Here is a 12,689-nt window from a genome sequence, read left to right as displayed (position 1 = left end):
AATACGGTGAAAGCTTGATATAGTGCAGACTATGGGTTCGGATATGTTGTGAAAAGTATGTCTTCCAAGAAAAAAAAAAATTAATTATTATTTATCACTGAACATAAATTTTGTGACGTTCTTTTTGCTTCTGCACTGAGAATTTTTTCCCCTAGTGTACAGAATGTAGAACAATTGTATACAACCCCATTTGAAATTCTCACTTAACAGACTTCCAGTAAATTAGTCCCAGGCATACAATATGTTGAACTGTTTTATCTATTGTACTTTATGATTCAGAGGAGTAAAGGTGTGTAATTGGCAAGTTTTTTTATTTGTATGTTTGATATAAAATTACTGTACATTATACTGAGCCTTTTTTCCCTCCCATTGTTGGTCACTCTTATCTTTATTTTTGGATACGCCGAGATGTAATGTATGCTGCATTATGTCGTGGTGAATCACAATAGATACAAGGCTCCTCAGTATGATATAAATTGTTACAGGTAACGCAGAGACCAAAATCTGGTGGTGCTGATACTCGGTTAGGAACCTGGGGCAATTGGATTGGTCCAGAGGACAACAAATACCTTGAAATGCTGTATGATAAAGGACAGTCATGCTGGAATGGTCCTCAGCGGTCAACAAAGGTAATTTATACACAATGAATAGTTTTCAGTAGTAGCTCAATTGTAATAAATGTTTGTGATGTTTTTCTAAAAATGCCAGGTATGTCACAATTACAGTGAATATTATCGATTGTATTACAATATCTACAAAAATATTAAATATTTGAAATAGGTGAAGGTCAGTAGGTATTATTTAATAAAGTTTACCCCTGACTGGTATCTAAACTGCTGTTTCTTTCACCCTTCTTAGCAACCTAAACAATGGCTTTATTTACAGCAGTGAATTTTTTTAAACCACTCTCCATGATGACCAACCCATTACCAATAATAAGAGCCATACATTCATTCATTTATAACTTCTTCACAAACAACACATTACAAAGAAAAGACCTATAAAATGAAATTTAGAGATACCAGCAATGGATAGCACACGGGAATAAACAGATTTTATGGGCTCGTGAAAATTATCACCCTCGACTATGCTTCCCTTGCTAATGAAATGCACATGAAATGTTTTTTTTTTTTTTAATCCAATGCCACCAGGTTGTCTTTTCGACATTTCTGGTCTTCTCTCCTGGCCGTGGCTTAGTTGTAACCCACTTCTGAGGTCGGGGCGCCTGGAAGGCGGAGTTACATTACCCCGATGATTACATGAAATGTAACTTTACTCTCTTATACTATGCTGCTGGTGGTGGTGGTCACAAGCACAGATTTTGGGGTGTTCCGAATCCATTTCTTGGTTCGAGTTGCACAGTGGGCAGTTAGGGGACTGATATATTCCAATTCTATGCAGGTGTTCGGCCAAACAGTCATGGCCAATCTAAATGCAGCTGCAGACGATTTGCGTGGTAAATCGGGAATTAACTGTGCATTATGATGCAGAGAGTTCCATTTTTTCCCTTGGGATTGTGTTATCAAATTTGCTTGTTGAAGCCTAAGTATGTAGATTTAATAAATCTTTTCACTGAGTAATATGTAGATTTAGTAACAGGTATGTAAATATGAGTGCTGCCCTTCTTTACTAAAGCATCCGCATTCTCGTTTCCCAGGATTCCACAATGGGATGGTCTCCATTGGAATACAATTCTTTTATTGAGTGATATTAATTGAGAGAGCATTTTAGTTATTTCTGCTGTTTGAGATGAAGGTGTGTGTTTAGAGACGATTGATAGAATAGCTGCTTTGGAGTCTGACAATATAACTGCATTCTTAAATTTATTGATGTGGCATAGAAGATTCCTGAGACTTTCACTTATTGCAATGATTTCTCCATCAAAAACTTGTTCCATTTCCAAGAGATCTATAGTGAAGAGAGACAGCACGTAACACCTGCACTGGCACCTTGTTCCCTGGAAATCAAGGATCTGTCGGTGTACAAATGAAGCCAGTTTTGTGGAGGGTACCTAATATTAATTGTCTCTAAAGACAATTGTTTCATTATTTACTTCTGATTTCAGTATTTCTTCTGTTAAATTTAGATTATACTCTATATTTAATAGAGTTAAAGGGTTTGGTTTAATTTGTAAGTTTTCTTTTAAATTCGGGATGTTGGTTTTCTGTTTTAATTCTTGAACCATGGATATGAAACTTTTTTGAGTTTTTAATCTACAGAGAGGACTGTATGAATGCCAATTGTTTCCTGGTAATCTGATAAGTTTTTCATATTGAATCAGTGCTTTTTCTTCTATTGTCATTTTGATGCTGTTAATATTAGTGAGGAATCTCATAGAATCTATTGAAGTTGTTTTGATTCCACCAGTAATGAGTCTGAGAGCTTGGTTTTGAACATATTCTATGTCGTTTATGAAAGGTGACGTAATTAAAATTTCTCCACAGTATGTCAGCACTGGCTGTATAAACATTCTGTATGTAGTATTCAAAGTATTTCTAGAGCATCCCCATTTCTTTCCTGCTAGTTTTTTTCAGAAAGGAGAATCTTTTACGAGCTTTTTCAGAAATATGTTTCAAATGGTTGCTCCATGTTAACTTACTGTCGAAAATAACTCCAAGATATTTGAATTTGTAAGGCCTAGGAAGGTGTTGGAATTGAATTCTCTTTCTTTTTTACCAAGTGAAAATATTTGGTAGTTACTTTTGCTCAAATTGAGTGTCATCAAATTTGATGTGTTCCATTCATGTAGTTGATTTAGAGCTTTAAGAGCAGAATTTTGAATTTTGTCTTTATGTCTGTGAGGTCCGGAAGTCCACAAAACTATATCATCTGCAAATAGTGCTGTTTTCATGTTTGATTCCTCTAATAGGGAGGGTATGTCATTTATATAAATATTGAATAGATCTCCCAACTAGGTCCAGTGGACTCGTCGACCAACAGCAGGTGTGGTCCTCCAGACTTTCTGGTGGTTGTGTGTGAAGTAGCCACCAAAACGTTAAAATATGGTGTTCACTTAAATCGGCTACAACTTGCCATTTAACCACTCCAATATGAAATGAGTGCCATTAAGGTAAAATTATCCAAAGGTAAAATAGTCCCCCAGTCTTCTCTGGGCGGGGACTACAGAATCAACTAAACATCTTACAATGGAATGCTGGTGGCATAACATCAGCTAAGAAGACTGAACTAGCCAATATACTTTCAGATAATAATGTAGATATCTTAATTATTCAAAAAAGTAAAATGTCCATAGTCATGTAAATGATGCAGAAGGTAGAACTCCCATGCTTTCTAGGTGGTCAGTACCACACTCCAGTTGCCATTTATCCCTGGGAAAAAGTTTGTTAGTTAGTTGCTAATGCCTTGGCATATTAGATCTTCTCCATTTGCCTTTTGGCTTCCCATCCCTGGGAAAGATATGGTAGTAAGTTTTTGGGAGACAGTGGATCCTGGAGCAGTTTCTCAAATAATGGTAAAAAAAAAAAAAACCCGTCTTCTACCAAGTCTGAACTTGAACTATTTTAGTCCATAGTCCTTTGCTTTACAGAGCCGCATCAACATGGTTTGAAAAATATGGAATCATAATTTGATACAGTAATTATCCATCACGCAGTCTTAAAAGTCCAACTCAGAATCCTCTCCACCCCCGTTTCTCATTCACCCATATGAAACCAGTTCTGTAGACCCAACGTGTTGTTGTGCCTGGTCTACACTACACCTGCAATAAGACGAGATGTGATGCCGCAGGAGAACTGAAGCTCCTGGAGAAAATGCCTGTGTTACCAGGACCATGGGCTTGCCGGGGATCGAACTTAGGGTTCATGGGATTAAAGTTCAGCACTCTAGCCACTAGACCACCATGGCTTCCCCGACTCAGAAATAATTTATTGCAAAATTGTACAGTTCATTAAATGGGATGGAAGCTGTAATCTTGCCCTGTTGAACACAATCATTTATTCTTTGCAGGTAAAGATGAGATGCGGCACAGAAAATGCAGTGACTTCTGTGAGTGAACCAAATAGATGTGAATACGTTTTCGAGTTTGTGACGCCATCCGTCTGTCAGGCAGTGGAAGGCACAGAAGCTCAAGGACACGATGAGTTATAGGATGCACAAAATGATTCCAGAGAAGTGAAACTGTTAAGAATTTTTAATCCAGGGGAAAAAATTTGATACAAGGAAATAATGTAAAAAATTAAATACAGTCAGAGAGAGCCAGGAAGCACAATGGATGTAGTATTAGTTCCTCTTTTAGAGGATTGTACATTCCAGTCACTGAGGAAGAATAATATCAAGTGAAATAAAAGTACTGTAATTTATTTGAGGTACTTCGAGAGAAAGATATCAATACATTAAACACGTGGTACTGTGTACCTCACTCCTTTAAAACATTCTTTCAAAAGACTTATCCATAAAATTTACAATAGTTGCACAACATGTCAGAGAGGGCATGCATGGAAAGGTACTGCACAGTAAGATACACAACAGGCTGTTTCCAGACTGCATCTAGAGCAAACCACTGAAAATATCCAGTTGTCTGACCGCAAGCTGTCTCCCAGAACAGTCGGCAATAGTAAATTGAAAAAAATTAAACTGTACTACCAGTCCCCCCCCCCCCCCCCACTGGCTAAACAATTAATTGAATACCAGACGAATGTTGATCCTAAACAGATCAGGAAAATTAATCCAACTATTTCTGCCCTCACAAGGGCGCTGCAGTGGAATATCATAGAAGGAAAAAAAATGGCTGAAATACCTTGAGAGAGATTGTTGCATGTTGCCTACTGAAGTATGAAAACTTTATAGAATAAAACAGAACTACTTGTTTATTCATAGGTCATATTTTCAGTGGTTTCCTACTGCCCTTCTAACGATTCACTTAAATTATAAACATAATATGAAGCTAGTGGTCTGAATGAAAGATGTATTCTTCCTTTTATTAGTGAATAATAAAGAGTCTGCTGAATGCAGCTGCCCACTTTGAACAGCAAGGAGCTTGCCGCATTCTGTGTATTGTACAGTTTACGTAATGAAATGCAGTTTGAAATCAGCCATAAACCATTCATATTCGAGATCAAAAAAAAAACTTCCTCTCTATTCCCACAGATGATACTGTACCAACTGCCTTGTACACTCCTCTCCATCACTCAAAATGAGATCAACTGTTTTATGATTTAGGTAATTAAAAAACTGCACAGCAAAATATTGATAATGAAAAATATAGTTACTCAGAGCTAGCAAGTACAGCATATGTAAAACTGTGCACAACATGTTGGCCCAGATATTTATGCAATGCTTTGAATCTCTTGGTGTTTCGTTAAGTTAATTTCATCAGCATTAAAATATGGTGGCAACAAGAAAAAATTTCCTTTTCAGTGCACAAAGAAAGAATATTTCACAAGTTCGTAGACTCCATACTTCATTAGCAGCTGTAGTCACTGCCCTAAATATCTGTTCAGGTTTCGTATAAACCAAAGGAGAGAAAATATGCACTATGTGAATCTTTCATAATTTCTAGAAAACAATCCATAAAAATAATAAACAACTCTCGCAATAATGGTTTGACATTTTTGTTACAGCATTTCTAAAATTGTTTGAAATATAAGGATTTATTGATCCCAGGCATATTTTAGAGAACATTCTCACATCTACTAATAATGCATTAGATAATTACACACAGGTCTCCTGTGCAGACAACCAAATGTTAGAAGCACATATACATTTTGGGTTGGATTCAGATTAGAGAGAACATTTTGAATTAACTTACAAATAAAATATTTTATAAGTTTTGCAGTTTGTTCTTTGGTATTCTTGCGAGTATTTCATTGATTTCCTAATGCTGCCATTTTGTACAACAATACTACAAAAAAAGACAATTTATGAGTTACACGAGAATGATTGAAGTATTTGTAACTTTTTTTCGCCTTCACTCAGATATTAAGTAGTGCTTAATAATTATGGGACGGGTTTTGAGGATCTGAAAGTTAGTTTTGCAACACCAGTACACATTTTCTCAATCTCGGGCAGATCCTCACTGTCACCGGTTACTTTGTTATGGTCTGGTGAATAGACTCTGAAATTTATTCACTAATTCTTTGACAGTGAATATAGATAAAACTAAGATTGTGGCACACGGTTTACACACCATGTGTTTAACAAAGACATTCTTAATTCCAAAGTAGTTTACCTTACTATATTCTTAGACACAGCTAATGGTGTATGCTCACATCATCTTTTATTAATACGTTCCCTAGTAATTTATATATATGTTTTGCATTCCTTTGACAAAGTGGAGATATATATTGTGTCAGGGGATCTACTTTGAAAGATATTTATAGAATCTATAATTACTATTTACTACGTTAAAAAATCCTGAAATGATTTCCAGTCTTCACAACCTATCACATGTCGTCATCATCACTGCTGCCTGCCAGTGACCAATGTGAATATACCGCACTGGAGGCAAGTCATAATTATAGCTACAGTGTGTGGCAGCATTATAACCAGTTAGTGGGAAGATCCGACCTCTTTCTCGCATAAGAGGAAATCGAATCAACAGTGATTGAGGCCTGTAATCCCGTTCAAATGCTTCAGAAGGGGTAACAAGAAAATATCTTGATCTTACCTTTTATCACAAGAATGCGACATGTCGAAAGATCAGCATTAAGAGGACTTTCACTCACGTGAATTTTTGTGAGCGGATGTTGCAATCTGTTCAATCAATAATGACAGAAGATAAGCTGTTACTCCACTCTCAGAACACAAGGCACTGGAACACTGAAAACTCTCATTTAATATTGTATAAAGTTCTTCACAATCAGAAGTGGGTATGTGGTGTGACATTACTACATGCACGGAAATTGGGTCCCATTTTCTTTTACGATACAGTCACTCAACATTATGTGCGAGACACTGCAGTTTTTTTTTTTTTTCCAATACTCACTGAAGATGAAAAACAGTATGCTTATTTTCAGCAGGATAATTCCATTGCACATACATCCACTATATTGTTAAAAGCATTAGGAAAAGTGTTTGATAATCGTGTGTAATTAGTCACGGACTTTCACCAACTTGTTCCTTGGATTTAAAATGTTTGTGATTTTTATCTGTAGTGGAATTTAAAACAGAAAAAATATATATAAACAATCCTCACACTCTTGAAGAGCTAGAGTGTTGGGTGATACTACAAAGTGTTTCAGAATTTTCTGCATGGTTTGGATCTTGCACCCAGAAAGGTGGATATCATTTTTAACATTACTCTGATAAAGGTAAGATCAACATAATTTCTTACTACCTCTTATCGGTACATTATTTGTATGGGACTATAGGCTTAAATCATCACAGATCCAGTTTCCTCTCGTGCAAAAGAGCAGTCAGATATTCCCACTGTGATTGATGATAATGATATTAATGGAGATCCAAACAACATAGAAATGACTGCCTGAGAACTGTATAAATTAACATTTTTTCTTTCATTTCAGTTCCCAATATAGTTTGACATTTTCACCTTGATCATATTGCTTATCATTAATGGACATTGATGAAACTAAGTCGAAACAACATACTGAATTCAGACTTTATAAAATCATGGAATTCCCTTACTAGGTCCCAACATTACCCATTAATTCAACAAAATAAAAAATGTTGTTACAGTTCAGAGAATATGTTTAAGATTAGGATATATTATAATCATAGAAGAAATTAATATAAGAAAAGAGCTTCAAATTTAAATTATAATTTTAAGAGCTTAATATATTACAGACTTGTAAGCAGAAGATATCTGGGATGCTAAAGAACAATTCAGTTCTATTACAAACATACAACATTCTTTTAATTCTATTGTAACAGGCATCTAAAAGAAATATAACCTGCGTTACAAGGTTTAAGAAAGCAATAAGTCATTTCCTTTACAAACGTAGAAATTTTAAATGTATGCTAGCAGTTTCAGAATCTCTTACTTGAATTATTTCTTTGATAAATTAAAGAAACTAAAGTTTCCTCTAAATACAGGTTGTATACAGTCATAAAAAAGAAACCTTGCTCTGCAGTTTCAATTACAGCCATACAATTTCATATTCAGTGTGTGGCCACCAACTACGAGAGCTGAAGCTATATTACAGAATGAAATATAAATCTGCACCGTCTAGTTTCAATTTTGAAGAAGCTAGTCATCATACAGAATGACATCTTAGCCTGTACATGCAGTAACATTCTGCCTTTTCTCTTGTGATTATACAGTCAAGTGTAGTGTGAATCAGCCATTTGTGCAAATACTTATTTTGTCTATACTGAATTCGGTTAAGAGATGGTCATCAGTAAAATTACCCATTACAGAGGGCAAGATGTGGCATCACATAATAAATTGCTGTACTATAATAATTTAATCTCACTTATTAACAAACAATGGCAAATTCAGCAATATGTTCAATATGAAAGGTACCTCCTATTCTTCACGATAAAGTACAGTAATTTACACAATAAAATTTCTAAGCAATGAAGAGGCACATTGTTGTTGATGCTTTGAGAACAAACAGAGGCTTTCAAATAAACCACAACCAGAATTGTGCCACATAAATAAACGATGTGTCAAGCGCCAAGAAGTTGAAATTTGAGTTAGTGTGAAATAGTGTTATCAACGTCATCACAAATAACACGTATTCTGATCTAAGCACAAAACAGAGGCAAAATGGTTGTTAAAAAATCTGCAAGTTAGTGCATGATCATTCAAATAATGAGTCAAGTGCCAAAACATAATTGCTAACATACAGTATTTCTCACAAATTAAGGCTGGTCCACAAACCGGGAACGAAAACAACGGGAATGGAAATATTGTTAAAATGTATTTAACATTCCGTTCTCGGTTTATTGTGAACTAGCTTTTAATGTGAAAAAAGCTCATCAGATGAGTGGCTGTGTTCTGTACTTGCGATTCTTGTTATTAAAGGTAGATGAAACTTAATACTGTGTAATGGATGAGGAAACAGTGAAGAAACTACGAAGTGAAGGGAAATAATATCGTCGAAAGTGCAACCTGAATTCCATCTACACGGCTCCTCCACGCATGAGGTAGGCTATACCAGGGCTATTTTATTCAGCATATTTTAAGAAGTTAGCAAAATTATAGATTTGTCAGTGGAACTTTGTTTGAAGTCCTATAATTATTTTTCTTCTTCCCTTCAAGAATTAGGCCATATGGCCTGTTACGATCTCAGTTGAAATAATTATTTTTTGTCTACCGAAAAGAAAATTATATTAATACCAATATTACAATGTTTGATTTTGTAGTTCGGTTGGATCATGAGATATGATCTTTTCACTTAGTAAGTACCTATATTCTTTGCTTAAATTTCTTATTCGTTATGCTAATGATGTGTACATACCAAGTGGAGCCTTATGTCAAGGTGGTGGGAACGAAATTGCTTCCTGTGTGCACAAAGCATTTACATCAAAACTTACTTGTGAAAAGATGCTTGTAATGTGAAGTGATAACACTGCGGGCAGAATAAAAATAAGATTATTATTTTTCTGTGGGTTTACCTAAACTAGCTGAAGGCTATTTTACTGAAATAAAACGTAAGTTCTTGGTGAAAGGACATTCTTTTATGTCTTGCGATCGTGATTTTACTCAGATTGAGAAATGGAAAAGACTGTGTTTGAAGTCCCAACTGATTTAGTTTGCCTTATCGTTGAAACCACACACAACAGCAAGACAAAAGATTTCTGTAAGTAAGCAACTGAAAAGTAAGTTATATTAACATCACTAAAGTGCATATTTCGAAAGCACAGTGTATGAGATAGACAGCAGAGTGACTAGTATGTACTCCAAATTAGATCAATTAGATACTGAAGGAAAAAGTGAAGCCACTGATCTTCAACAGCTGCAGCTGGAACCACTTCCGGGTGTAACAGACAAGAGACGGGACTTAACTAAAATGATTGCCTGTCTGAAAGAAGAAAATAACCCTTCTTTGAGGACCCAGTGAAGTAAAGTTAAAAATCATACTATAGTACTTGTATCGTTATTTAGTTCTTGCCATTCAACTTGAATTGTTCTATTATTTCCAACTTTATTTCTTTTTTCAGTTACAGTAACAATATATACATAACACAATGCCTATAGGGTATTTGTAAGGCCATATTTTTTCCTCCTTTTCTAGAATGGGTTATAAAACTGTTTTAAAAATTTTGTTAAATATCTCAAAACTGTGTTTTTGGCGCTTGTCCCATTATTTACTTACATGTTTCAATTATTAACAAGAAAAAAATACAAGTTACCAGTCTTCAAGTACAAGAAACAATTCTTATGAAGTTTAATTAAGAACATAAATATCTGCACTGTGAAAAAATTATCTGTTTCGTTTTCCATTCTACCGTTCAACATTTTATCTATATAATAAAACTAGCAAATCACATTACATTAGTGTTTGTATCACTACAGAATTTTACTTCAATGTTTTAAATGCAACTATGGTTTTTGACTGCAAGGTTGCCAACTGTGCTCTATTATTTTATTCCAACCTCTTGTCTCCCACATTTTTTTCCAAATTTTTCTCCCATTCTTTGTACTATATAAAATAGGAATTACTTGTCATTAGTATTACAGATTTATATAAGAAATTTGATATTTAAAAATGAAAGGTGAGTGCTGGACTTCGGTATACATTTCTGAAGAGCACCACACGATGATGATTAATGGTGGAATGCCAGCAGGAGAAAACCTCCCGCCAAGCACCACTCTCCACTGGGATTCATCATGCAAAAAGCAATATTGTTTTTATTCTTGGAAAGTGTTTAATTTATCAGTCTGATAGCATATAAATGACAAAATTGTTAAATACATTAATAAGCGAAAGTGATAATTGACTTCATACAAAATTAAATATGATAAAGTGATCGAAGGAGGCTGTTTGTGGTAACTGACGATTTTCTTGAAAGGACGATCCACATGCCTCTTAACACTGTTCATTGTGTTCCCAACCACAACTGCAAGGTCCAGACTACAGGTGAGTGATCGAACAACTACTGTAGCCCTTACGTGCATGCACTGTGCAAGTAGTGTAGATATGTAAATGTTTCCACTTCTTTCTTGTTTTCTTTTACTAGTTCACCGGAGGATGATTTCTGGATTACTTACGTAAGAATCTCGTAGAAATAACTAAATATTTGCATAGTTATATTTCATTTTCTGATCAGTCTTTGAGAAAGATCTTCTCTAGATGAGAAGTGCCTGTATATGAACTTCCACATCACTGACAATTTCTCTAATATTAATATAAGTTAAATCTGATCCATTTTACAATTCTCCTTAATACAAAATGACGCAACTGTTACGGTAACAAGAGAGAGAGAAAGAGCATTTGAGGGTATATATATATATATATATATATATGTTTAGGTTTAATAAAACACTTTTAAGTGTAAAACAAGGTTGGCAGTTTTTTTTTTAATTTAAAGCTTTAATACATACTAAATTGATAAATTTAATTTCCATTTAAAATATTTAACTAATTATTGCTTCATTAATATTACTATGGTTTCACATATCTTTTCCGTGGTAAAATGTGCTGAAGCAAGACATTACATATAATTGTTATTGATATGTTGAAAGCAATGCATCTGTACATTTACTTTGGCGAAAATTATAAATTTAGAAATTCATAAACTCTGAACAATAACAATAGAATTATACAGGGAACAACGTAAAGTTTTTGGAAATGGGAACATGTAGCATGATGGAAGATGAACTCAAGAATATCTGCATATCATTTCAGTCATAAAGCGCACCGAATAAAGAAAGTCTTTCGTCAAAACCACACACATTTTCTTATCAAATTATTTTTTGTCAATTTTTACGTAATGAATAATACATAGTTTTTTCCCCCACTGTTGTATAAATATCAGGGCCTCAACCATAAACACCGAAGAGAATAGATTACAAGAAAACACTTTGCTTGTCTATATTACTACAGCATAATAAAATCTGACAAAATATTCTAGAATTACATATTTAACAACATTGTTTAAAAATTTAAATTCATTTTGAATGACATAAGTATTGATGACTCCCATTCTAAATGCCATTCGGAATTGAATCTTAACAACACATAGCTTTGGAATTATCAACAATGAATAATCTTCCAAAAGATTTCCATATTAGCACATATTAGCAGCTGTCTTTCTGAAATCCTGCCTCTTTCGGAAGCTATCAAATAATAATAAAAAAAAAATAATAAAAAAAGAGAGCATTACAGCTCTTGTTAAGGTCTGTGTGAACACATGCAAATATTTTCACACAAATTGGGAATTTGGGAGCGTAGGTTTCACATTGCTTGGCTTCTTGTGCGCAGTACTCGTGCTGTATGCCTTTCAACTCAAAGCTCACTGGAATGTAGGACTTTTATTCTAACAGCTTCTGTCAATGTTAGAAAAATAGCAATACATGATGTAAGCATTCACCCCGTGGTTAGCACGTGAAACCCTTGGTGTAATTTTCAACAATGCACCTGTTGCCTGGCAGTGACCACCACGACATAACCGTTGGTGTCAGTTTCAAAAAAAATATTTTACCTGACACAATTTTGAACTGGTGCCACATGCTATAACTTTGTTTGTCATGATTATAAAAGACAGCACTGCTTCCTTCTGTAGCCTATCCGATGCTTCTTTCTATCTTTTCCACGGTGTTCTTT

The 12,689-nt window shown here is 34.7% G+C and overlaps 2 protein-coding genes across 6 annotated transcripts in view; one reads left to right on the top strand and one right to left on the bottom strand.

Moving 5' to 3' along the window:
* Window positions 1-4,328, top strand: part of GCS2beta (glucosidase 2 subunit beta) — a 20,934-nt gene extending 16,606 nt beyond the window's left edge. For both annotated transcript variants that reach the window (XM_069825226.1, XM_069825225.1), the window contains exons 9-10: window positions 486-629; window positions 3,967-4,328. In XM_069825226.1, coding sequence (XP_069681327.1) covers window positions 486-629; window positions 3,967-4,107 — 285 coding nt within the window. In that variant the 3' untranslated portion in view covers window positions 4,108-4,328. The remainder of the gene's footprint in view (window positions 1-485; window positions 630-3,966) is intronic.
* The window catches only part of LOC138699392 (ras-like protein), a 68,004-nt gene continuing 59,611 nt past the window's right edge, over window positions 4,297-12,689 (bottom strand). For all 4 annotated transcript variants that reach the window (XM_069825233.1, XM_069825231.1, XM_069825230.1 and 1 more), the window contains one exon: window positions 4,297-12,689. In XM_069825233.1, coding sequence (XP_069681334.1) covers window positions 12,618-12,689 — 72 coding nt within the window. In that variant the 3' untranslated portion in view covers window positions 4,297-12,617.

Source organism: Periplaneta americana, chromosome 5, assembly GCF_040183065.1.
Source record: "Periplaneta americana isolate PAMFEO1 chromosome 5, P.americana_PAMFEO1_priV1, whole genome shotgun sequence".
Lineage (NCBI taxonomy): Eukaryota > Metazoa > Arthropoda > Insecta > Blattodea > Blattidae > Periplaneta > Periplaneta americana.
The sequence above is the reverse complement of the archived record's forward strand: the minus strand, read 5'-3'. Positions and strand labels throughout refer to the sequence as shown.